The sequence below is a fragment of the Cydia strobilella genome, chromosome 2 (genome assembly GCF_947568885.1).
Source record: "Cydia strobilella chromosome 2, ilCydStro3.1, whole genome shotgun sequence".
NCBI lineage: Eukaryota > Metazoa > Arthropoda > Insecta > Lepidoptera > Tortricidae > Cydia > Cydia strobilella.
The window spans coordinates 26,082,776-26,108,989 of NC_086042.1; the positions used below are offsets into that span (position 1 = coordinate 26,082,776).

The following is a 26,214-nucleotide window of genomic DNA, read 5'->3' on the forward strand; positions in this document are numbered from 1 at the left end:
ATATAGCTCCAGTTTATAAAACAAACGAAATAGAGCAAAAACAAGTTTTGTATGAAAAACTTAAATTCACTGTATTTTTTTAACTATGGTATCTGAAGCTACATAAACTAATTACAGACATAGATATACCTTATCCTATTGTAAGTACAAAGTTTCACAGCAATCTAGCTAGTCTTTTTAAAATGAGAGCGGAACTACGTTTCAGTACTTGAATCTCTCACCTTTTTTGTATTTACAACTTTATAAATAAAAACAAAAACATATTTTTGGAATATAATTTATTTTATTACCTAATAATTTATTTTATAGTCTTTAGTTTAAGCAAGTATAAGTCTATATTACATTATCATGCGAATTTTTAAGTCTTAATAATAAATAACTCAATAGGTAATTAATTAGTCTACCTATTTATGCTTTCAAGGAATTATTCCTACGTCTACAGATTCCCATTTCTACATATTCCTAATAATACAACGTTAGGTATAGGCAGATATACACTATAATAGAGTTATTGACTGTGGAAGAGATGTAAAGTCGCTGACAATATTGTAGCTGACCAAGATGACGCTATCCATATGTTTTGTGATACCTTTCTGAGTTCTCAAAAGTCCACTTTTGACAACCAGATTTACCACAAAGTGTATGGGGCCGTACAGTACAGCTACAACTATATTAGCTGTTACATCCGAAGCACTATTTTCTCTAAAACTTTACACATTTAATTAATACAATCAAAATACAATCAATGAATATAGTACGGTTAAAGCATTCAATTACATTAAGTACCATTTCGTACCTTGTCACAGTGACAATCAATATGAAACTCGCTAGAGACCTCATTACTATTGTCACTGTGACTGTGAAATTCAATTCCTTGATCGTATTACCAAACCAACTCCCAATGTTGACCACGTTATTAATGGTGTAATTAATTTAAAATAGGGGTTGGTGAAATTACGTTGGTACCCTAAATTCGTCTTTAGTACATAACTTCGCCTTAACCATTGACTTATATATTCGTAAAGACGGGCCTTACGGGCACTAAGAATGGTACCAGTACCGCTCCGCTGTGTCATGCACACGAATCCGAGCCAATCGTGCATTCTAACGCCACAACGCGATGCGATGAGTTCGCATCACACGCGCAATTAATCGCAACTATTAGTTGCGTTAGACTGCACGATTGGCTCGAATTCGTTAGTGAAATATCGCTGAACTAGCACCATTCTTAGTGCCCGTAAGGCTCGTCTTTATGTATAAGTCAATGGCATTTTTCTTTCTAGTCATTTGATTTCGAACAGTAATTCTTATTGTAGAGACTATGCGTGGTAAGTATGTTGGCGCGATAGACTTTAGGGTTAAGTCATAAATCCGCTTTAAATTGTATCATGTGGTCCATATGCGTATTCAACATACAACATACAACAATAGGATTTGGAATAAGTTTAAGTATAATTTTCATAATAAAAAATGTGGCGAATAATTATAAACTATTTTTGCGCAGCTCTTTTTGTGAATTCAATGGATATCTATTTCTTGGTAAAATTATTATTTTAATATTTTACTTGGTCACCAATGCTGAAGTTACTGTTCCCTAAGGTAGATCCTAAGGTAGATACTTTTGGCAACCCTGATTTATATTAAATTGCAAAATTGATAACGGGGGTTTGATTGTTTGGGGGTTATTGTCTGCCATTGACCAAACCCCGGCGCTTGCAGCAGTTGGCGATGAAACTCCCCACCAGGGCTATGGGACGGTTTTCCCACTCCACCATCGTTGCTTTGCTTGACGTCACCTGTACAATGAGACAAGTTTGACAAAGGAAATAAACTAATTCTAATTTAGAATATCAATATTTGTCGCATGGTTATCTTTACAAAGTTGACATTAACCTCTTGTCCGTGTATGACCTTATCATATCCTTAACCCAGACCGACTTTTGTCTTCTTTTTGCATTTTTTATGAGAACGATTATTCTGCCCGCGCAGCATGGTTTCCCCTATCACTAAGTCCGTCACTTTCGCACTCACATACCTGTTAGAACGTGACAGGCATGGTGATAAGCGTACCGTGCTACGACTCCTGCTCTATACAGCACGATCGAGGACTCACGATCTCTATTTGTTACTTTTTAGGGTTCCGTACCTCAAAAGGAAAAAACGGAACCCTTATAGGATCACTCGTGCGTCTGTCTGTCCATCTGTCACAGCCTATTTTCTCCGAAACTACTGGACCAATTAAGTTGAAATTTGGTACACATACGTAAAGTTGTGTCCCAAAGACGGACAATTAACGTAAACAAATGAATTTTAAACATGGGGGCCACTTTTGGGGGGAAAATGTGAAATTTAAAAAATAAAGTTTTTAAAACTACATCGTGTTACATATCAAATGAAAGAGCTCGTTGTGAGAATCTGAAATATATATTTTTTTTGTACATTTAAAATAAATAGTTTAGAAGTTATTTAGAAAATAGCCAAAAAATGACCATTTCCCCTTTATCTCCGAAACTACAGGGTCAAAAATTTAAAAAAATACACAAAATAGATCTTTACCGCCAGTCAAGCGTGAGTTCGACTTAATTACTTAGTTTTTGACCCGACCCCTACGGGTTTTTTAAAGACATTTCACATGAAAAATAGATTGTTTAAATTGTGTAATGTACGGAACCCTTGGAACGCGAGTCCGACTCGCACTTGGCCGGTTTTTTATGAAGGTACACGCACGATAATAATTTATATCGCTCATCAAAAACCCACCCAGATAGCCCGTGACCCGTTTCAAATCATCAATCTTCCTAACAAGCCATTTTGATTATCAAGCCATCTATAAGCAAACTGAGATAACTTTACGCGCTTGATATCAACGCCCTCTCTCGTCTAAGCTACGGACCTGGTCGCCCTGCAGTCTGTCCAGAAGGGTGACACACACGTCAGCTGCTCGCACTCCTGCCTCCCTGGTATACGCGGAAAAGGCTGTGGCCTCCATTTCTATGTTCTTCACGCCTAGCTCTGAGAGAGTGCGAAGGAAGGACATTTTGTCCGCTTCTGTGTGGTCGCAGAATGGTCCGTCAAGGCGAGCTTGACCTAGAAAATAAGGGATAGATTTAGTTTGAAAGATTTCACAGTCTCATTTAATTTTCATCCATATAAACCATTATGTGGTACCCTGGTAAAAAATATAATCCATTGTGGGACTTCATACAAATAATCGACTGAAGATCAATCTGTATTTCTCACCTCGATAGAAATCATCGGCAGCCATAGTGCCTCCGATATATGTGGTGTATCCCTCGTTTGTGGCCACTGACTGCACCTCCCTGCACAGCCGCTCATCGAAGAACGAGGGCAGTTTACGCACCTTGCCCAGCACAGGCTGAAACAAAACGAGTGTATCAGTTTTAGATTTGGTGAAAGCACCGCACCGCTAGCACGCTATACGCGAATTTTGTGGGAGTGTTATTATAAACGACCTATTTTCATAGTCATTTGAAGAATCGAAATTAATGATGAGTCATTGATGACATTTCCTTACTTTGTCATTGCAAATGTCATGCAGAGAGCTTGGTCCGACTCTACGTAATCCAACAAACATTAAGCGAGCCTTTCGTAAACAGTTGCATTCACGACGTGTTCGCATGATCTGAACCCAACTATACACCCTTGCATATAATGATACCTACTTTTAATGGGTATTTTCCAATATACTACTTATTCCGTAACGGTGACTGCGAAACTAGGTAAAACTAGGTAAAATCGTACGAATGAACACAATGTTCTATAGGCCCCCGCACAGCGACGCTGATGTCCGCGGCAGATTTTTCTTCCGACGGTACGCTCGACCAACATCAGTGACCGACTTCAGTGTAGGAGGAAATCAGGCCTTACACTCACAACTCACAATATTGTAGCTTTTCTCCAAAGTCCCATTCAGGCCCCAAGAGGACACGATCACCGACCCCGGGGGCACACCGAGGCCCCCACTGGTCCCTATTCTGAAGAATACTGGGTCCTGTGCGCGCGCGTAGTGAAGCAGCTTGAACATCTCCTGGAGGAGGATGCTCATGGAGGGTATTCCGATGCCGTGCTGGAAAAGGATAGCAATATTAACAGGAATGGTGCCCATTAGAGAATTATCAATCGTAACAGAGCACATGAATTAAATATCCAGGGTTGTTGTGTGATTGGAATTCGGGAATTTGGCCAAATTGATGCCAAAAGTTGCATATGGTATTGGTACATTTTTACTTTGTATGGTGGTAGATTAACTGCCAACGTCAAATCCAAATTTTCGATCTTGAAAGGACTTAGGGTCGGTTGCACCAAACTATTTGTCATCGTTGTCCGCGGCGCGCCCGGTGACGTTGATCAGTCTGTCAAGTGCGGATGGTGCAACTGGCACTTAGAAGTTCTCCAGAGTTAGTTAAATATGTACTTGAATAACCATTTGGACATCCGCACAAAGCATGATGCTATTATGATGATATTATGTGCTTCATAGAAATTTAGGCTGACAGACACTTTGTGGCGTACCGGTACGCATGCTTGGGCCGATTCAGCCCGGAGCTCCGGCTTGCCCGTGTCAGTAAAACAGCTTGCCTCACATGAACTTCATAGATACTTACGCTGACAGAGATGACAGGGCCGACTTTATACATGGCGTACCGTTGCGCGTGTTTTGTGAGGTTCTCCAGTTTGCCTGTGTCCGTGGCAGGCAGACCCAGCGCCTGTCTTACGTGCAGAGCGAACTCGCGCATGCGGTGCTTGGTGCCGCCCATACAGACGAACTGAAACATATTACCTATTAATGTAATGAAACATATTAAAATGATGATTAAGGGCTACTTACTTGACGTCAATATTCTTTTTTTGTTAAAATTTACTTGTTGTTCTGCCGCAGCCGTTATTAACATTGTCCGTGGATTATTTTTATGTTGCCATAATATGTTTTTATTTTTATTAAATCAACTTTTAGACGAAAATCACGAAGATCGCTTTGCTCTTAATATATTTTTTTAAATAATGGCGTCCTACGACCTTAAACCTAAGTATGGTAAAGGGTAAAGTCAACTCATTCCAAAATTATCCGCAAAATTAGATACCTACGTGGAGAGACTTTGCATGAGGGAGTGTAAAATGTCATATTTTCAGAAATTTGACAGTAATAATCACATTGGCACAATTTGTCATTGCAAATGGCACGTAGAGTTCTTGGTCCGACTCCACACTTTTTTGACATCAATTGGCAACACATTTAAAAACATTTAAAATACCTCACAGACGTTACAGTCCTACCTTGCTTAAGCTCCATTTATCCTACTTAAATTGCAAATGAACTTATCTGGGTGAATGATCAAGTAACTTGCCTTGAAACCTGTCTATATCCATTCATTTGTTTATGCAGCGATGTAGGATATTTCCAAATACGGATAGTTCTCTGAAACCATAATATGTCCAGTACTTGTTATTCCGCATTCGTCGGCTTTCCCCACAAGCGACAGGCATGCAGAATAGGCCTCCTCTATTTATCATAATATGCTTAACTTCAAACTTGCGATTTTGGTATTAAGAAAAGGTAATAAGGTAGGTAAGATATTTCCTAAGAGGTTCGAATGGATTTATCCGAGTTTGAAGTTAAGCGACACATAAAGCCTGGCCAGGAATATATGATCACGCGCCATGTTGCGGAATTTTACTGGAGCTACTACTAATAGTGTTGTGTTCCTGCCGGTGAGTAAGGTTGCCAGAGCTCGAGGGAGAGGAGTGTTAGGGTCGGCAACGCGCATGTAACTCCTCTTGAGTTGCAGGCGTACATAGGCTATGGAGACTGCTTAACATCAGGCGGGCCGTATGCTTGTTTGCCACCGATGTAGTATAAAAAAAAAGCTAATTTTTTCATACTGTAGTGAACTGTCACTCTATACATGCACAACAACAGCGCCCTCTTGACAATGATCATATATTACTAGTCAAGCTTTACCTCATACTTATGTACGTTCACACTATGTTAGAGTACAATAGTTAGATCACTCGAGAATGCATACAGCATGCAAATGGGTACCTATTTAATTACATCAATAATGTTTTTTTAACCCCCTAAGGCCCAAGTTTACATGTTCGATGAAAAATCATATTCATTTGCATTGACAACAGATTTGCATTTGCTTTGTTTCGTTCAGTTTTCAAACAAAGCAAAATAAACTCTATTTCTTGCACTATTGCAGTGACAAATTTTAGATTTTTCATTTGTATAACTGGGCCTAGGAGCCTAGGAGGATAATAAGGGAAACGTCCTTGTGCTCGACATGGTAATGCTCAATAAGCCAAGTCTAAGCTATTGCAGCGATTACAATAGAACAAAGTGAGAAAAGAAGACATGCTGTGATTGCTGTTGTTTTATAGAAACTTGACATGCAGTTATCTTAGCCCGACTTTATCTCTTGACATGACACCCTCCTGCCACACCTATTGACAATGACAATGACTTCATTTCAAGAGGACATGCATTTTAGAACAGACAGAGACGAGCAAGTACTTACTTAGACTTTATACACCGTGTTTTTTTTACTGTATCAAAGGTGCATTCCTGAGCGTAAATTGAGATACTTAATTTCTCAAAGACACCGATATATCCGGTATTCTAAATAACTCCGTTTTGAAGATTATGAAAATAAGTACATAAAAAAAATATTCAATGACCAACCAATATCCTGTATGTGTGTCTACTTATAAGAAATAAAACTAATGGTTGCGCTCATGCGGAAGCCGCATAAGTTTACAAAATCGTGTTATGCGAGTAATTTGACATTAAGACTCGCAGTACACGTCTCTTGTTCTTTATAGTCTTTATACATATAAATTTAAAAGTGGAAAAATTCCTGCCTTGGGTGAGACTTGAACTCACGGCCTCTGGATCGATACTCCAGCGCTCTGCCAACTGAGCCACCAAGACCCGAGAAGATGAGGATGAGAGGATGAGGTCTTGGTGGCTCAGTTGGCAGAGCGCTGGAGTATCGATCCAGAGGCCGTGAGTTCAAGCCTCACCCAAGGCAGTAATTTTTCCACTTTTAAATTTATTCTAAGCTTAATAGCATCGATCGCAGACGTTTCTGCTTGTTAAAAATTAATTTATACATATAATTGGCTAGAGCAAGATGCACTGCATGTAATATCAAATAAACATGAATTAAAATAGTTCGCTCGCTAAGGTTCGTTCTTTCTATAAGTTTATTCTGTTATCGTATCAAATAATAGTAATCGCACTTAAACTATCGTGAGACATATTTCAAAACATTTATCAGAACGGTTTAAAAAAATAAAAAAAAATTCAAATAATAGTAATCTTAAGAGCCCTTGTATTACGAACTTAGTTCATCGAGGACCGAATCTTCACTTAGCAACCTTATCTAATCATAGCTGTCAATCGATCAATTGGTCCTAGCTCAACTACTTACTGGATAAACCTTGTCAATGACATTTATAAATAGTGATAACATGACACATGCGACATGCGACATGGCGGGCGCTAGTGTCGAAGCCAAGTTGATATGGCATCGGTGTCAGCATGGTTGCATTTTTATCACCTGTCACTATGCCTGTCACTTTCGCACTTACATACTTGTTAGAACGAGACAAGCCAGGTCCAGGGGTCCAGGTGTAGTAGTGCTGTGTGTGTGTGGTCCATGTCCAGGTGATATATGACGTATCACTCCAGGTGTACTGCGGTATACAGCTGTATACCAACCTTGACGTCTCCGAACATGGCAGACACGTCGGCGCTGGTGTCTAGGCACAGGTGGTATGACGTCACACTCCAGGTATAGTGCTGTATACAGCCGTAGGTATACTAACCTTGACGTCACCGAACATGGCGGACATGTCGGCGCTAGTGTCCAGGCCCAGGTGGTAGATGAAGTCACGCTCTAGGTGTCGCAGGTGCGGGTTGCGCAAACGCAGTGTCCCGTCATGGTTCCTGTCACATAACATAGGTATGTATTAAAGTGGAGTTTAATAGAAATTACAAATAATGTAAACAAATAGGTATGACAGATTTTGTTAACATCTGACGTTTAACTTAACATTTTTACGAAGTTTGTTGTCACTGAAATATTAAAAAATAATATATGTATATTTTAACTAAAAAATTATATAAGAATAAGGGAGCGGAATACGTAACACAATTTTTGAAGATTTTTTTCAAAATTTTAGACCCAGTAGTTTTAGAGATAAAGGGGGGGAATGGTCATTTTTTGCCTATTTTCTTGAATAACTTCTAAACTGTTTTTCTTAAAATTATAAAAAAATATACTTGAGATTCTCATAATGAGCTCTTTCATTTGATATGTAACGCGATATAGTTCGAAAAACTTTATTTTTTAATTTTCTCATTTACCCCCCAAAAATGGCCCCCGTGTTTAAAATTTATTTGATTACGTTACATGTCCGTCTTTGGACTTTGGGTCACAAACTTACATAATTATGTATACCAAATTTCAACTTCATTGGTGCAGTAGTTTCGGAGAAAATAGGCTGTGACAGACGGACAAACAGACAGACAGACGCACGAGTGATCCTATAAGGGTTCCGTTTGGCGTTTTTTCCTTTTGAGGCACGGAACCCTAACGTTAAATACTATTGGGGGATTCCCCGTAAAACATAAAGAAAAAGGGTTGCCAACTTGAGAGAACAAACTAAAAATGACGTATTTATACTATCGAGGGGATTCCCCGCAATACATAACTGAAAAGAGTAAAGTTGCCAACTTAGTAAATTTTAATTCCCTAGTTTAAATTTAAAAAAATGTTACGTAACGGGTTGTTCGAACCCCCTCCCGCCCCTGTAACGCATCGTAACGTTTTACAAGACCCCCCCCAGCCCCCAAATTGCGTTACGTATTGTTTGAACGCTGTTATGTAAACCAAGAATCTGCGTAACGTGATTCGAAAAGATGTTCGGCGAATCGATAATCTGCTAAAAACTTCTCGGAGCATCATTAGGTACCCTTTCTCTACAGCTGACTGGACCTAAAAATATTTAAATTGCTATGAAGTCTCGCAAAAACTCGAAAACAAATCCACTGATTTTGAGTACAATTTTGTAATTTTCAGTTTGTACAAAAAATGCAACAAAAGCACACAAGTGGCTGCACTGATTTTGATGAAGTGGTAGTTCTACAGTCACAAAATAAAATAAAAATGTTGATGTAAATAGCCTATTTTCTTTATCTTATTCAATTAATATTTATCTTGTATTATTAATATAAATATGCACTTATATTGTATACATATATACGTTTTAATAAAAAACGTAGTCCAACTTACTTCGGACATGGATAACCAATCTTGCGTTCATCCCACACGGCACTACAGTTGTTGTAGTGATCTTTAGAACTGTCCAAGAGATGGTCACAATTGCACTGCATTTTTAACACAACAATTTTTTTTTTTTTTAATTTTTTTAAGGTTTTTGATAACAGTGATTAGGGGAGTCTATAACAGGAAATTCAAGTTTTTTATTCTTTGTAAAAAAATATTTTCTGATTATACAGAACCTCTCTAGTCGACAGTCGTAGTAGAACTAATACAATACAATACAAACGTTTGTATATACTGATACACGTAATCTTTGTTTCTAACAATAGGGTTGCCTATGATAATATTATAGTAAGTATCGACTTTGAAGATACTTCGACAAATAAGGACTTTAGATGTTATTACCTAATTAATGTAATTTATTAATTTATACTCATTCTATTGTGTGCTTAACTCGTTCGCGTACAAGAGTCCCGCGGACGCTTCGGCTGTGGAATGAGCTCCTTGCCGAGGTTTTCCCGAGGGGCCACAGTATGGGGTTCTTCAAAAAGGAGTGTACAGGTTTTTAAAGGGTCGCCTACGCGCGTGTAATATCTCTGGTGTTGCAGGCGTCCATAGGCTACGGTAACTGCTTACCATCAGGCGGGCCGTATGCTTGATTGCCACCGACGTGGTATAAAAAAAAAAGTAGACAACGCAATAACAGAATCAGAAGCTATTTTTTCCACTGCACCCACAGGCGGATAGTCAGTATTTGGGACTCCACGACCTTTTTCAAAACTGTTTTGACCCAAGTAAGGTAGTGGCACCAGTAATGGACAAAAACCAATTAAGTATGGACATTTTTTCCCGTAAATTCAATTTTTAAGTAACAGACACTATATTTTTAAACGTTTTAAAAAAAATGCTAAAAGATGACTGGAAAATTCGGCCAGGAGGAAAAATCAAACAGACGAAAGGTTGACCTAAATTTTGTATTTTGCAAATGAAACTTGATATAACCATATAAGATGTACATGTTTTATTTAAGACTCTATTAAAATATAGGTTACTATGTCGTAGTGACTAACCCTAGATTTTGCCTCGTGCATCGATGCGTAATACAATAAAATTGCACTGCGATAAGGCCAATGACCATCACCCTAGGGCCTAGGCGATAGACTCATATGAATATAACCTGGGTTAAGCAAACAATAGGTTTGTAAAGAGGAATAGTAGATTGTGTCACAAGGGAGCAAAATGACATATTTACGGCGAGGGCGTACATTGGATCCTGAACGAAGCGAAGGATACTTTAATTGAATCCTGAGCGTAGCGAGGGATTCTAAAATATAATCCTGAGCGTAGTGAGGGATTCAAGTGGTTAACGCCCAAGGCGGAAATAATTTTGCTATTTCACCTATGAGGAAATTATTATGTTCCAAAATATTATTTAACCTAAAAAGCTGTATGTAAAAAAGAAATAAAATCGTGTCATTGAACAGAAAAGTGCCACTTTGATCCCTTCTAGCAGGGAAGAAAAGTGCTACTTTGATCCCTCCTAGCGGGAAAGAAAAAAGCCCTTTTTCGAATAGGTGATGTGAAAAGGTTATTCTCTATTTGTCTTGATTTCTTTACTGGTAAAGTACCTACTTTCCTACTTATAGTAGGTACGTCTTAGGGAAGTTCGAAAAGCCGTCAACTAAGCAACATTACTTATATTTTTTCAAGCGTTTAACATAAAATTTTGTAATTTTTTTCTTTTATAGATATATTTAATACTTACTCGTGTTTTAGGACACATACCTACATGCCCAGATTTCTGTATGAGAAGTTATTCGGATTATATATATATAGCACCGACCTATTTTCCAAACATTGTAGTGGTACCTGAAGCCTAACGAACATACCTACAAATAAAATACAGGAACTCATATGTACAGGATGGTCCATTCAACGTTGACAACGATTTTTTGCGTTTGTGTATCAAAGCCAAACGAGAATATTTTGAAGATAATAATTATGTTTTGCTTTTTGTAAACGCTACAATCGTTTAACTAAAACATTTTACATATTAATGAGATTTAGTAAAAGACATAAGTAAGAAAAATATTCTTAAATATGTCTAGTCAGCGTATTTTGGGCCACCTTGTACGTAACTACATGTAATGATGTAAACATGAATCCTAACAAACAATCAACTCCTTTTTTGGGCAGTCATGCAAAAAAAAAATGTTGTGAGTGAAAGTAGTATGTTTTGAAAACCCTATTAATATTTTTATTTGCGTTCCCAGAGGTCATTGTGTAATATTAGAAATATTATCATGGCTTATATCATGTGTCGGTATCGATAAGGAGTTATCGGCAAAGAGTTATATATATAGGTATTATATGAAATAATATACAGTTATCACTTCATCCTACTCAGGCCAAGCAATAAGTAGGTATAGAGGGAAATGCTAGGAAACCGATGAACCGCCACCGCCGCGGGACTTTTGATATGTTCACCTTCTAACAGCTAGAGGCTATGGCGCCCGGGGCAGTCACCAAATTTGCGCCCCCTGACGACTGACAAAAGTTTCCCTGCTGCTGCCTTTTGCCCATTTTGACGCCCCCCCCCTTGGATGGCGCCCGGGGCACTTGCCCCCTCTGCCCCCCCCCCTCCCCTAGTTACGCCACTGCCTTCTAACTAGTCCAAACAAAGCTACGAAGTCAAAAATTGTGTTCCAAGCATTTTCTTCTATAACTTTTTTTGAGCGTTCATATCCTGGCCTAACTGTCATTCTGAGATAACTAGCTTAAGGGCAAGCAATTTATTTGTAACTATATTATATCATCTCTATCTCAAGCATTATCGAGTAGGTAGGTATTAGGCACCTTCATATTTTATTATTTGATCTCAAGCTAGCTAGCCTTACTTTTGCCTGCGGCTTTGTCCGCGTACAGCCGGTAATCACAACATGCACCATAAATCCGAAGGAAATAATTTATCGTGGAAGGATACGTAAGAATATCGTGAGAACGGCGCATTCTCTTACGTTCGATGCTTGCAAGGCATAAACGGCGTCAAAGTTTTGAACAGCGGAGCGTTAGGTCAAAAAATGTTAATTAACAGGTAACACCCACCCCAGGTGATGTGATGTGGGTGATGTGGCACCCACACAGTTCTTGGGTTTGATGTTCTCTTTCGAACCATTTCTTCGGGTCTCATGTAATCACTTATCTACTGCGGTGATATGGTTCAATTTTAATTAGCATAAAATTACCTCCGTCTAAGTGTACGTCATGTTTTGGCTATGTTCGCTCGCGCTAGTTATTTACAAACTTTTTAGTTTGTAACAAACTACATGCATACCATGTTTTTATTTAAATAAAGAACAATTTGTGAAATTTGAATAGGTGCGAGCAAAACAATAGCTTATGTCATACCCACTGTCATTTTTATATTATGGACCTTTCGATTGAATTGTATTTTTAAAATTATTTTTAGTTATTTTCAGATTCAATTTAGTTTTTATGTTATGTATTTTTTAGACACGTCTAAGTGTTATCTACTAAATCATGCCTGAGTAAGTAATATTTATTAATTATTAGGTAACTAGTGCTTTAGAATACAGTCGTAGGTGCTTCGTAAGGTCCCTCTATAATTATCTACTTATAATTAAATAATTTTTTTAAGAAATGTAGTGTATAAATGTATTTGGTAGACAAAATGTATGAACTTTATGAGAAGGTGTGAAGGTCGTTTATACACTGTGTTTCATTGTTACATATAATAGGTGTTAATGTCAATTGAGAGGTTAATCTATGTGGTTATGGCACAAGCGAATCGACAGTTATAGCTTAATGTGATATAAATACAACATACTAAAATAGGTACATATAAAATTCATAAACTTAAAAACTAAACAATATTTTGTCGATTGTGTCGGATTCGGCATTTTGCCCTGAAACTTTCGAAACACGACACCCTAACCAGTAACCACTACGACCAGAGTATGTATACGTAAAAGTGAATTACTAAAGTGGCAGAGATAAAAACGTTGTTAGTTATTAGGCAATGTCCTGTCGAAATCATTGCTGGGAGGCAGTAACGTCATACATACGTGATAACTGAGAGTGACGAGATAACACTATAGTACGACTATAGGTGGAAAGATCCACGCTATTGTATATGACCTAGTAGTAAAAATTGAACCGTGTAGATACTATTAAGCTGTTGCTCTGTCCATTAATTCCTCTATGGTTAATTATTAGGCATAAATATATATACATTCCCAAAATTTCAAAAATATGTGTAACCTCTTACACCTAGAGTTTAGACAATAAAGTCGTGTTCACATATTTTTGAGCCATTTGTCTGGATCGATATTTTTGCCTTCGACTGTACCTACCCACCTGCCTGACTAGTCATTTCCTAAGGCTGGCGTCCACTAGGCTCGCCGAGGCGGATCGCAATAATTCGCCTTCTATACATTTACTATGAAACTGCGTCTATTGAAGAAGAGCAGCGGCGCGTCGAATCGAATTTACCGTTCATAGTAAATGTATAGAAGGCGAATTATTGCGATTTGATTCGATTCGCCTCGGGGAGTCTAGTGGACGCCAGCCTTTACTTCGAACTTCGAACGAATTGTCAAAACGATTATAGCCACTATGGAATTTATATATAAAACAGAACAAGTGACGTCACGGTCAAGTCGCCTACTTATTTTAGTTAAAAATACAAAATACAGGCAACATATAATTATTTTCACTTGTCATGCTCGTAAGTTTCGACTTTTAAGTCGTGCGCCGACGAAATTGCTTATTATGTTCAAGAGCATAAAGTAAAATCATCTATTACGACCCTTATTGACTTAGCAATAAAGTCCAAAATCTGCCATACAAACTGCCAGCCCTGCCGGCGCACCCCCGACCGGAGCGCTCCCGACCGGCCCGAGTACAATTTTCTTTAGTCTTGAATAAATACGGTAATATAACCTACAATATTGGATATTTTTGCATATACTCTCTACTCACAATCGAAGTGAAAAGTTTAACTCAGGCATAAATGTCCATTTCTATCCTCGACTATATTGGTCCTCGCTGCGCTTGTTGTACAATCTACTATTGGTTATCATCCAGGTGTGTACCATGCCCCGCGTGCCCCGCGCCCCCCGCCCCGGCCGGCGCGCCGTGCCCGTGCCGCACTTGCTGCTGCGGCAAACCTCCGAAAACCAACCCGGTAACCCCTCTTTCCGGTTTTAGGTACTTATCATGTCTAACATAGTAACTTTTCTTGTCATCACTCGATAGTCAAAATCTCTTGCTTACCTTACAACTGAAGGCTGATACTGTTTTACAAAATGGTTGCATAATATTTTAGGTTTTGGGATTATACTGAGCAACTTTTACTAATGGGACCAACCCCGAAATAGCGAAAAAAAATTTGCATGTTTCATACATTACACATTTTGGCTGGTCCATATTCTATGGGAGGGTATTATTTTTTTCGCGATTTCGTGATGGTTGGTCCCATAGTAAAAGTTGCCCAGTATAATCCCAAAACCTCCCTGGCAACGGGAGTGCACTTATTTTTTAGCCACCCTGTATTTAGCCACAGCTTGATTAGAACAGGGTTCTTTACCTTATGTTGCTACCAACCTTGGACAAGAACTTAGAGTTAGACCAAGCTAAGTTGGAGCTATTTTGATAGCACAGACTATTCAAGTGTTATTTAGAACGTCATAATTTCATAGAAGTTTGACGTGTAAAATAACACTTGCACAGTCTGTGCTATCAAAATCGCTGCCAACTTAGCATGGCATCACTCAAGCTTCATGTATGATTTTGATTAAGGGTAAACTTCTCGCTCGCTTGTACCTCAACAGTCCTACAGTCGACGTCAAGGGCTTGTTTAGGTAGGTACACTTTTGTTTGTAACTTAAGCCGAAAAATACAAATTCGCACCATTCTCATAGGTAGGTAGTAGATGTCTTCTTAAAGTGGTTTAATTTTCTTCCCCAGTGCTACAAGCAACCTAAGATTCCTGACTCGTACGCCCCGCGCCGGTGCTACGTCAAACCGACGGCGCCTGTCGAAGGCTGCACGACATACAAGCTTTCCTATTTGCCTACATGCGACAGCAAGAACCTGCGCGGAGTGGCCAGGAAACCGGCGCCTAACCTGGTGCCGAGCTGCGAGCCTATGGAGGGATGCACTGTGCAAAAGGTAACTGATGAACGTAATTGTACTGGAAGTTGTAATTCTTATTCTTATTCTTACAAATGTTTACTGGCCAGTGTGTACAGTGTACAACTGTACACCAACTAATGCAATTTCGCAGCTCGCTGCGTCAAGCTGCCGGCCATTGCCGGCAGCAAGAATCTGGCCGAAGAAAAGCATAATAGGGATTCTCATTTAAAACTATGTTTACTTATACATACATTAGGAGTAGAATTTGTTCTTAGATTGAAATAAATTTAATGACACATACTTTAGCTGAGGCAGCACAGTTTGCTAAAATAGTTCTAAACCAGGATTAATCACTGTCCCCAGCTATCCTTCCTGCCGAACCCGGTATGCGTGACGCAGCCGATCCGGCCGTGCCACCACGACATGTGGGGTCAGGGCCCTATGCAGGCCATCACCACGCAGCGCCACGACTACGTGCCCAAACCCTCCGTGCTCCGGGAGAGCTGCAAGCCGCCACCGAAGTTCCACAGCGTGGAGCAACCTTTCGAAAGTAAGAGCCCTGAGAGACTTCAAGCTTTGTTGAGCTTCAAGTTTACCGCCGTATGCGATAGATCAGATTAGTTTCAATAAGGCCCTGGAAAGCCCTATAATAGTCAAGCTTTAAGTAACCAAGATCTAGGGTCCTTTGGGACCTTTCCCCAGGTCAACGAGGAGCGATGTGAATGTAAGAGACCTTCTAAAAGAAAATTCTCAGTAAGTAAAGGAGCTCTAGCTCTGTATGCAACGGATCAGATTCCCTCAAGCATTTTCCGGCTAAGAGAGATAGCGCAAGCTGTTTCCAAAATGGAGCCAGTTCAGATGAAGTTAGAAAATATGCGCCGTCCAAAAAGCCAGGACTCGTCCAGTGTACGCAATTTACTGCAACATGCAACAGCAAACGGTCACTCCGAGGTCGATCCAATTAAGAACTCTACCTTTAACGACAGATCAAGCGAAGGGGCTGTGGTCCCAATGGCAACCCTGGTTGTCTCCCAGGTTAATCCTGTAAAGAATTTTACCCTCTAAGAGCCCACCTTAAAAAGTAATGGATTCTAGCGCCTTTCGCGACCGATCCGATTAATTCTGACCTGGCAAAGAATCCTTGTGATGTTGACAGTGAATGTCATCCGAAAATTAGTTAGGTTTTTCTATAGTAATCAATAGGTAATCATATTTTCTTAGCTTACATACCATATTACCATATCACACATGCCTATCAGGGTGCGTAGCCAACATGCCAATCGTTTACGCTCCGTAGCGAACGAAACGCAACTGTCACTGTCACTGTCGCACTAATATTGAAGAGTGATAGAGACAAAAAGCGTTTTGTTGTCGTAGCGCAAGCGATGGTCACCTACACAGATAACCTTCGTGTTCAATAAAGTCGTCCTACCTATGTTTGATAATTGAATCAGATGTTAAATTAGAATGAATTATTATTAAATTACTTGCATTTATATTTAAACGTCCCGCTGAAATACTTCTCATCCAAGCCAAAATACTTACTTCAGGAACACACTTCACTTGCACAAACTGTTTTATAAAAATAGTGAAACTAGCTCAATTACAATCATTGGCTCCTAAATTAATTAATAGGTACCCGATAAAAAAAAAACGTTTAGTATAAGAAAACGAGGAAAGTTAACATGCCTTGTTTTTCTGATTGATTGTTTGAATTTATATCTCATTCAAAATATTTAGATCAATACGGTTTCACTCACTATTATTTTTAATCGCTTTTGGCGACATGTTTCGGATTCATCGGGAATCCTTCCTCAGGCACGAGTGCACTACTTAGTACTTCGTGCACTGCCCGCGCCGCCCGCCTCGTCGCTCGTTGCGCGCGCGCTGATGGGGCGGGGGCGGGGGGCGCCAAAAGCGATTAAAAATAATAGCATAGAGTAACTTATACTAGAGCGGTACTGTCATAGTGAATTTTGTAACCCCAGTAAATTCACTGCCATCTGTCGACACACTTTAAAACTAAAAATGAAGATTTATAAAAATACGATAAAATGTATTTAAATATGGATAAATGTTTTTTTTTTTTGCATTAATTATTTTTATGATTTTGACCCATGTTATTTCACTGATATGCGTTAAAATTGTTAAATAACAAACGAAACCGTCAACGCCATCTATACGACAGTAGGCCAAAGCTAGTAGCGCCCTCTGAACGAGAATCAAATTTTCTTGATTTTCGAGGCACGTTTTTTCCTTAGACTGTATCCATCTATTACGGAATAATAGTGAGTGAAACCGTATTGATCTAAATATTTTGAAATATGTCTCACGATAGTTTAATTTCGATTAATATCTCGTCATTCTCCGTAAATGTTACATTGTAGATCGCACGGTGAACAAGCTGTCATACCTGCCTCCTGAGCGGGTGCCGATGGTGAAGTCGTTCGCGCCCGAGCGCTGCTACGAGAAGCCCGTGGCCAAAATGGACGGCTCCACCACACAGAAGATGAGCTACATGCCTCTACCGGTAACAGACCATTTATAAACACGTACCTACACTGTTCGTTTTCTTGCCAGTATACAAAAACACAGTTTACATTACACAGTTCTTCATATTATGTACTTATACAAATACAAATAGGTAATTAATAGTAGTATGTTTATATTAGGCGTTGACCCGAGGATCACACTGCAATTTAGATAAGTTCTTCGTACGGGCGAAAACTTGTTAGGGTTCCGTATTCAAAGGATAAAAACGGGACCGTCCGTCCGTCTGTTTGTCACAAGGCTGTATCTCGTGAACCGTAATAGCTAGCTAGCAGTTGAAATTTTCACAGATGATGTATTTCTGTTGCCGCTATAACAACAAATACCTACTAAAAAGTAGGGAACCATCCGACTCGCACTTAGTCCGGTTTTTATTTACGTTTACGGTCGCTTTCTCTGGCCAAGCCTTCGGCTCTACCGCTTCATAGTTTGGAGATTCCTCCTTTATCGCTCCCAATCGTACCTTGTAATAAAATCATGTTTGTCGGGTCTTAGATGAATCCGAAGGAGCCACTCCCGTGGGCGTGTCGGGGTCAATATCAAAAGCCGTGTCAGAAGTTGGACTCCAGCACTACTTACGCTATGAGGTATAGTTAGTGCAACGTATATTATACTCATACTCATTCTTTATTGGTATATAAATCCTAACAGGTCAAGACTGAAGGCTGAGGTATAGCTTATCATTGCCATTGACCTAACTTAAAAGCGCCCTAGAAATTGTATAATATCTACATACCTATAGTTTACATATATTCAGTGGCGGATTAGCCACGTGGCAAAAGTAGCAAATGCCACGGGCCCCACGCACCTTCACACTGTGTCCGTAAAAAAACCTAAGTTTCACATCGTTCACTTCGTCCGGCAAAATTAAAACAATCCGTGGGGCCATGATAGAATTTGCTACAGGCCCCGCGCTGGCTTAATCCGGCACTGCATATATTCAATAAGGCCAATAGGAAAATATATCTAACCAAGTATCTACATATCTAAGATTATGATGTCTATTATATCATGTCAAATTGTGGGTGGCAATGACAAAAACATGAGTTCACATGTGTATGTAATTACCACCCACAATTTGACATCATAATCTTCATTTCATCCCCGCTGTATGAAACAGTTTCCTAGAAAGTATTTACGGGTTCGTTTAGGCTGCAATGCTTATTAGATAAAGTATCTAGGTAATATTTTACATTAACATTTTGTGCAGTTACTTGAACGCGGAAAGCGATTGCCGGCGACGCGCGATCATTCCTGATTCTTGCGGTAACCCCGTGACGGCCTCCAAGAGATTCGAGACACAGACCATTTACAAGAACAGGTATGAAATTATAAATGTTGAGCATGATAATTGCTCAGTGCCTGAATTCCATTGATGAGGAGCATACTCGTAGCCAGGGCCGTCTAAAACTATGCTGGGGCCCTTGGGCACACAAGAATTTGGGGCCCTTTTGGAATGTAAAGGAAGCGAATTAAAGTAATTAAACTAAAAACCGACCCGACCCTGCCGACTCGGTTGCTCACTGTTACTGTCTGCCCTTCGCGGCCCCCTTAGGATCGGGACCCCTGAGGAAGGGGGCCCTGGGCCCGGGCCCCGTGTGCCCTTATGGTAAAGCTCTGCTGGTACTGCTCGTAGCTCCCAGATACAACACTAAGTGCCAGTTGCACCATCCGCACTTGACAGACTGATCAACGTCACCGGACGCGCCGCAGCGGTTTACTATGAAACTTTCCATACAATAAAATTTAGCGAACTCTAACAATGACAACAGTTTGGTACAACCGACCCTAAATCTCAATAATCTTGTGTCCTCTCTAGTTTAGGTTATACTGGCTAGGTTCACTAGGTGGCTACAGCAAAGCTTTGATTAATTAGCGCACCAAGCGGTTTTCAAAGCTACAACTACGGTTTGGTTAGAATAAAAAAAAGACTAGAAAGTTAAGAATGAGTTCCATATTTTCATTATAAAGCCCCAGTGAGACTCAAACATATTAAAATTATTTTAAACGGGTAAACGGGTCGTGAAGACGCAATCCTCGAAAATCGGATCGAAACATGTCGAGCTATTCAAATTAATAACACGTGAGTGACCCGTTTAAAATAATTTTAATATGAGTTCCTTATGGTACCCAGGCGTCTAGCCAACCATCTTTGAAGTGCAATGAAGATTTCTCTTGCTTGCAGCTACTTGCCGGCGGCTGCCCCGATCCCTTCGCCGGTGAAGCCGGTGCCCAATCTCGTTCCGTCAACAGCCATGATGGAGGGAGACACCGTGCAGAAGGTGCCGATATCTGCTGTCCTCAACTTTAACGACACTGCTCGCCTTTCAAGCTACTTTAGCTGGCTGTTAGTTTGAAGGCGGCAGTATCATACTCAGTCCTTTAATTAATTAGGTCTGGCAACGATAATGCTCAAACAAAGTTAGAGGGCTTGGAACACAATCTTTGAATTCGTAACTTTGTTTGGACACTGTTTTGTTCGGTAAACATTAAACATATCAAAAGTCCCCGGCCGTAGCCCTTGAGCCGTGGGGGGTGGGGGGAGAAGGGGGGTTTGAAGGTCCTATTTATTCGGTTTTTCGATTATATCTCGGAAACTATGCATCTTAGCGTCAAACCACTTACCACTTACACACTACAAAATAAAAGTTGATTAAATTTGTTACAAGTTTTATTTACTCAAGTTTTTCGATATCTTGTATAGTTTTTGTGATATCCGCTCTTGAAGGTTTATTTGGGGCTCTCAATTTTATCTTGATATCTATAGGTACATTAGTGAAGCTGCTAGGCCATGTTCGGTATCGTTTTCGTATAAATCGTGGACCGGTGCTAAATTGAGGTGAAAAATTTATATGGAAAACCTGGTGTCCATTTCATTGGTCACTGGAACCTATTTTTGTATAAAAGTCACAAATGCTGCCTTAAAGTCTAAGGGCTCGATAAAAATACAGCTCCCCTTACAGAATTCGTTAAGGTGCGTTTGTCCTCAGCTGTCCTTCCTGCCGAATCCGGTGTGCGTGACGCAGCCGATCCGGCCGTGCCACCACGACATGTGGGGTCAGGGCCCCATGCAGGCCATCACCACGCAGCGCCACGACTTCGTGCCCAAACCCTCGGCCATTAGGGAATCGTGCAAGCCACCGCCGAAGTTCCATAGCGTCGAGTCGCCGTTTGAGAGTAAGTGTACGGCCTGAGTGGCGAGCGTCCAGCGGAGCGTTCGGCGGGGCGGGGAGCGTAGCAGGCAGCGCCAAAGTGTTCTATATACTCAGGGCGTTCTCATATTTTACACGTTCCACTCCACTGTACTCAGTTCGGACCTACACTAAGAAACTAAAATGTATCTTTTCAATAATGGTCGTACCTACATACAGCGTTGAGTCGCCCAAGTAGAAACTAGAATAGGTAAGTTAACTTCACTACCACTATTTACACTAGGAAAATTTGTGGTAAAACACATAGATAGACCCTAATGAACTAATACAATAAATAACGTTACAGAAAGTTAGAGTAACAATAGCCGCGCGTTGCGGTCGGAGCTTATGCAATAAACAAAGTGCACTCTTATGGCCAGACAATGGTTGACCGTAACGGGACCTACCTACAAGACATGACGGGTTTTTTAAAGCTTTTTTATGGGAATTACTCTAGTATGTTTATTTTTACTTATTAATACATTATTCAATGTATACATATCTATATGGTAATGATATTGTAGTGGACGGACACGTCGGCTACAACCTTATTGTAAATTATGTTTCTGTAGATATTTATTTTCTTTTGCAGACCGCACGGTGAACCGCATGTCGTACATCAACCCGGGACCCGCGCCGCCCGCGGCCTCCTTCGCACCTGTCAAGTGCTACGAGAAACCTTCAGGTAACTAGAGTTCATAGCACAGACAGTGCAAAATGTTATTTTAAACGTCAAACAGTTTGTCGTATAAATTAACACTTGCACAGTCTGTGCTATCAAAATCGCAGTTGCAGAGTTATCTTGATCTGACTTTATTTCTGTTGCTCTTGGGGAAAGAGGTTCATAAAAGTCTCGCTAAGTTTCATAAAGCAGTGAATATCCTTTTTTACCGGAGCGGTCGGGACTTACACCCCTTTTCACTAAAGTCACAGATTTTTATGCGGCAGTCTGTGGGCGTGCTATACACAAAAACAGTACAACGCTCTTCGTATACAATACAATAACATAACGCCATCAGGGTGCTGATGGGACTACCTCGTTTTTGTAGTGCATCGGGGATGTTCGCGGAGGCCAGGGTAGATTGTTTTTACGCTACAATGAGGAAACGCCGCACATCCCTGGTGCGCAGAGTGCGGGCTAGTTCCAGCGGCATCTTGAGGGCGTTTGCGGAGAGGTTTGACTGCCCGTACTTGAATCACTGTCATATGATTTACGTACTGGTGTCCAAGCCTTTCTAAGGCTCTTATTGTTTCAGAGTAGTTTTTAATTTAATAATAGGTAGGTAGGATTTAATTTAATTTATTTTAATGTAATTTTAGTCTAATTTAACTTTAATTTTAATCTTAACTGTAATATAATGATTTTATGTAATATTATAATGTAATATATTATGATCCTATGTTGACTGAAAATTTGAAATAAATAAATTTATTATTTATTTTATTTACTATTTAGCCTAGACTGTGCCTTTAATGGCTGCTACGAGCAGTCGTGAGCCGAGTGCGCTAGAACAGAGTGTAAATAATGCCACTGCTTATATTTTAGCCAAAATGGAGAGTTCAACGACTCACAAGCTGTCATACCAGCCGGTGTGCGCGCCGTCGCCGCAGCGCCCGCCCTGGGCCTGCAAGGGCCAGTACCAGAAGCCCTGCCAGAAGGTATGTAATTACTGCCATCAGAAATATACTATGACGACCACATTCGCAGACTTAAAATCGGCTTAAAGGCCGATGCACACAGCACGAGTAATAGTGCATAGTGCAATAGTGCAGCAGTTTCAAAAATTGCGAAATTTCCACATTGAAAATTTTCGGGAAATAATCATGGGGGTCGAAATTATCCGCCTCCAAAATAAGTTTCCTTAATTTTCTATTATATTTTCCTGAAAATTCCGAGTACATTTCCAACTTTCCCCATTTCCACATGTGTACATAGTGTACACCACATTGGCAGACTTAAAATGCAAAGTATATAGTCTGGTTCGTTAATTAGCGAAATCGACTCCACACTCGCGTTCGCGGCTTCGCGCTGCGTAGTCTGATGCGGGCTTCGAGATAATAAAATATGACATTGATGCACCAAGGCGTGTTGTTTAGAGAGAACCTACCGGGAAACGCGAATCCGGAATTTCGCTATCTGCCTCTTTATCGCTCTTAATATGCAAGTGACAGAGATGTTAGAGACGATAGACCCTCAGATATTCCCTATTTCCATAATTAATTCTGTCCCGTGTTTTCACACAGATCGACGCGACGACGGTCTACAGGTCGTCGTTCTTGCCACCCGGAGAGGACTGCTCGCAGGTCATCGACCCCTGCAGCTACGGTGATTGCAAACGTAAGACACCTCCTCTCCTTTCCTCTGTTCGCAGAAAGTTAAGGATGGTATCCACGGTGCCTAAAAAATACCTAGTGGGCTCATAAGTTCTGTCACTGGCCTTTAAAATTTAAATTTGGAACTCCTAAAACAAAAACCGTTCTGCATTTGAATTTCGAATCTTTATTAAATATTTCAGTAGTATAATTTTGCAATTTTCTGTTTTCTTCAACATGGAGTGGACGCTTAAAGATAGCCGTACCGGAATAATTGCACTATAGGTATATCGTTGTGGTCTCTCGCCGACTAAAATTTTTAAGCTACTTGAAAATTTAAAATTCTCTAAGATTTGTGTATCGTACCATAGAAAGATACAGTGAGGTCTCTAGTTTAAATGACAAGAAAAGAAGCGGTCGTCCGCGTACAGCTAGGACTCCAGCGGTTGTACAAGCAATTAGGGCACGCATTGCCAGAAATCCCGCTAGGAAACAAAAAGTTATGGCCCTCCAGATGGGTTTGAGCAAAAACACGGTGAAAAGAGTGCTTAATCAAGACCTGAGACTTCGTGCTTATAAACGAAAAACTGGCCATCTTCTCAATGGTCGGCTTAAAGCTTTAAGGCTTAAAAGATCTTAAGCTTTATTGAAGAAGTACGCTAAAAATAAGCACCGTTGTATACTGTTTTCGGACGAGAAAATTTTTGACATAGAAGAAAACTGTAATAAACAAAATGATAGAGTGTACGCTCGCAATAGTAAAGAAGCGTCTAATAGCATTCCCCGTATTCAAAGAGGTCATCACCCTTCATCTGTGATGGTTTGGCTGGGAGTTTCTTATGCGGGCGTCACTAGTATGCATTTTTGTGAGAAAGGAGTAAAAACTAGTGCCAAAGTGTACCAAGACACGGTGTTGACTAATATTGTGAAACCACTATCCCATACGATGTTTCTAAACCAGCATTGGGTTTTCCAGCAGGACTGCTCCAGCCCATAAGGCAAAGTCTACACAAGCCTGGCTCGCCTCCAATAAAATCGACTTTATACGGCATAAAGATTGGCCCTCCTCTAGCCCAGATCTTAATCCTTTAGACTATAAAATATGGCAGTATTTAGAGGAAAAGGTGTGCTCAAAACCTCATGCAAATCTAGACTCGCTGAAAAAATCTCTTGCTACGGCAGTGGCCAATATCGACATGAAAGTGGTGCGTGAATCCATTGACGACTGGCCACGAAGACTTCAAGCCTGTGTAGATAATTATGGCGGTCATTTTGAATAAATGTTATACATTTAGATTCTCTAGTTTATAAGCTTTCAAACGCTGTACAAATTATACGGAATAAACTTAAACTTTTGATTTTATTTGATACTATGTATATGACAGAACTTATGAGCCGACTAGGTAAGTGCATTCCCGTTGCCAGGGAGGTATTGGGATTATACTGAGCAACTTTTACTGTGGGACCAACCCCGAAATCGCGAAAAAAAGTGTGTTAACTGTACCAATCATTGTAAAAATTTTCATCAATCTAGTCTAGAGGGTACGAAAAAGACAAATTAGAACATAATTTTGTGTATGGCCTTCATAGTTACATAGGTATAGATACCTTCCTACTATTTTATGAAATAGTAAATAGTCTAATTGAAACATTTGTTGCAGCGTGCGACTGCATGTGCCCAGCGGAGTGCATCGCCACGAACCCCTGCGCGTGCGCGTTCCCAAAAGCGGCGTGCTGCAGCTAGCCGCCGCCATCTTGCCTCCAAATTGAGCGTGTCCAAAATGGCGCCCTTCTCAAAATGGCGCCAACTCTCTGATGTGCCGTCGGAAAATTTCCAATCACATGGTATAATTTCGGAATCTATACTCATAATTTTGTATATGGGGAACGAGTTTTCCATTTCAAAAATGTTCTTGTGGTTTTTTTTTGACATTTCAGAGAATTTTTCCAGTTTAGGAAACTTTCTGAAACTTGCACATCTTTACGCCAACTCAGGCTGTGATTTTTTTACGTTTTTTTTTTAAGAGTATTCGCCGACATTAGGTAAACACTAGGTTACTGGTTAAAATCTAGGGTTAGTATAAGTAAGCCTCTATTCTAGTTTTGGTTGTAAATTATTTTATTTAAATTAAAAAACGTTTTCGGTATTTTGAATTTTATTAATTTAAGATTAAGAGCACTTTATAAAATGCATTAGCCCTTTAAACGCCATACGTCACTCACACGCTAAAATCGTAGGGCATGCGAGCCAATAAAAACCTTATTTGAACATTATGAAGATTACATTTACAACGTACGTCATAATACTAAAGCGTTAATAACATTGTGGGGTGACTTATTCTTGGCGTCCAAAGGGTAACGCTCAAAATGCGAAATAGTACATTACGATACAAGTGCGAAAAGTAGGAAATTCGCAACGATCGGCGATAAATTAAAACCAGACCGAAATCGACACGAGCTGCGAATTACCTTTTCACACGTGTATTGTAGAACGTTTCACAGTACATATAGCCCTTTAAATTTTCGCCATACGCACGTATAGTGCTAGTTACCGCACTATGGCGGTAAATTAGCACCATATGTACTGTAAAAATCGTTTCTTACTCATTAATCTCATTATGCTGATATAAATTGCTTCTACTACAAATCGTTTAGACCATTGCATATTGCTACTCAACAGTACAAAAAAAGTG

The 26,214-nt window shown here is 39.9% G+C and overlaps 2 protein-coding genes across 3 annotated transcripts; one reads left to right on the forward strand and one right to left on the reverse strand.

Annotated features, from left to right (window-relative positions):
- Window positions 1-820: 820 nt before the first annotated feature.
- Window positions 821-9,519, reverse strand: LOC134754213 (uridine and thymidine phosphorylase-like). Of its 2 annotated transcripts, XM_063690380.1 has the most exons (7): window positions 9,321-9,519; window positions 7,852-7,972; window positions 4,626-4,787; window positions 3,902-4,087; window positions 3,241-3,376; window positions 2,894-3,087; window positions 821-1,796 (listed from the first exon to the last, which is right to left on the reverse strand). In XM_063690380.1, exons 1-7 carry the CDS (start codon window positions 9,419-9,421, stop codon window positions 1,683-1,685), a joined length of 1,014 nt encoding a protein of 337 aa, XP_063546450.1. In that variant the 5' UTR covers window positions 9,422-9,519; the 3' UTR covers window positions 821-1,682. The 2 variants fall into 2 exon arrangements, with proteins under 2 accessions (XP_063546450.1, XP_063546459.1); XM_063690389.1 differs by lacking the exons at window positions 7,852-7,972; window positions 9,321-9,519 and adding an exon at window positions 7,745-7,795.
- Window positions 9,520-12,719: 3,200 nt separating this feature from the next.
- On the forward strand, window positions 12,720-25,353 carry LOC134754019 (stabilizer of axonemal microtubules 2). Its single transcript, XM_063690083.1, has 13 exons — window positions 12,720-12,859; window positions 14,418-14,517; window positions 15,300-15,503; window positions 15,831-16,017; window positions 17,855-17,997; window positions 18,513-18,604; window positions 19,228-19,338; window positions 20,203-20,299; window positions 21,008-21,194; window positions 21,801-21,893; window positions 22,755-22,867; window positions 23,453-23,546; window positions 25,183-25,353. Exons 1-13 carry the CDS (start codon window positions 12,852-12,854, stop codon window positions 25,263-25,265), a joined length of 1,512 nt encoding a protein of 503 aa, XP_063546153.1. The 5' UTR covers window positions 12,720-12,851; the 3' UTR covers window positions 25,266-25,353.
- Window positions 25,354-26,214: the final 861 nt, after the last annotated feature.

Bases quoted from the DNA above. Each gene is read 5' to 3' on its own strand.
- LOC134754213 (XM_063690380.1), bottom strand. From the start codon at position 9,421: ATGCAGTGCAATTGTGACCATCTCTTGGACAGTTCTAAAGATCACTAC. The intron at 4,788-7,851 runs GTTAGTATACCT...AATATGTTTCAG, and splicing joins CCATGTTCGGTGACGTCAAG to TTCGTCTGTATGGGCGGCAC. The intron at 3,088-3,240 runs GTGAGAAATACA...CTTATTTTCTAG, and splicing joins TGCCGATGATTTCTATCGAG to GTCAAGCTCGCCTTGACGGA.
- LOC134754019 (XM_063690083.1), top strand. The intron at 21,195-21,800 runs GTAAGTGTACGG...TTTCTTTTGCAG, and splicing joins CGTCGAGTCGCCGTTTGAGA to ACCGCACGGTGAACCGCATG. The intron at 21,894-22,754 runs GTAACTAGAGTT...CTTATATTTTAG, and splicing joins GTGCTACGAGAAACCTTCAG to CCAAAATGGAGAGTTCAACG.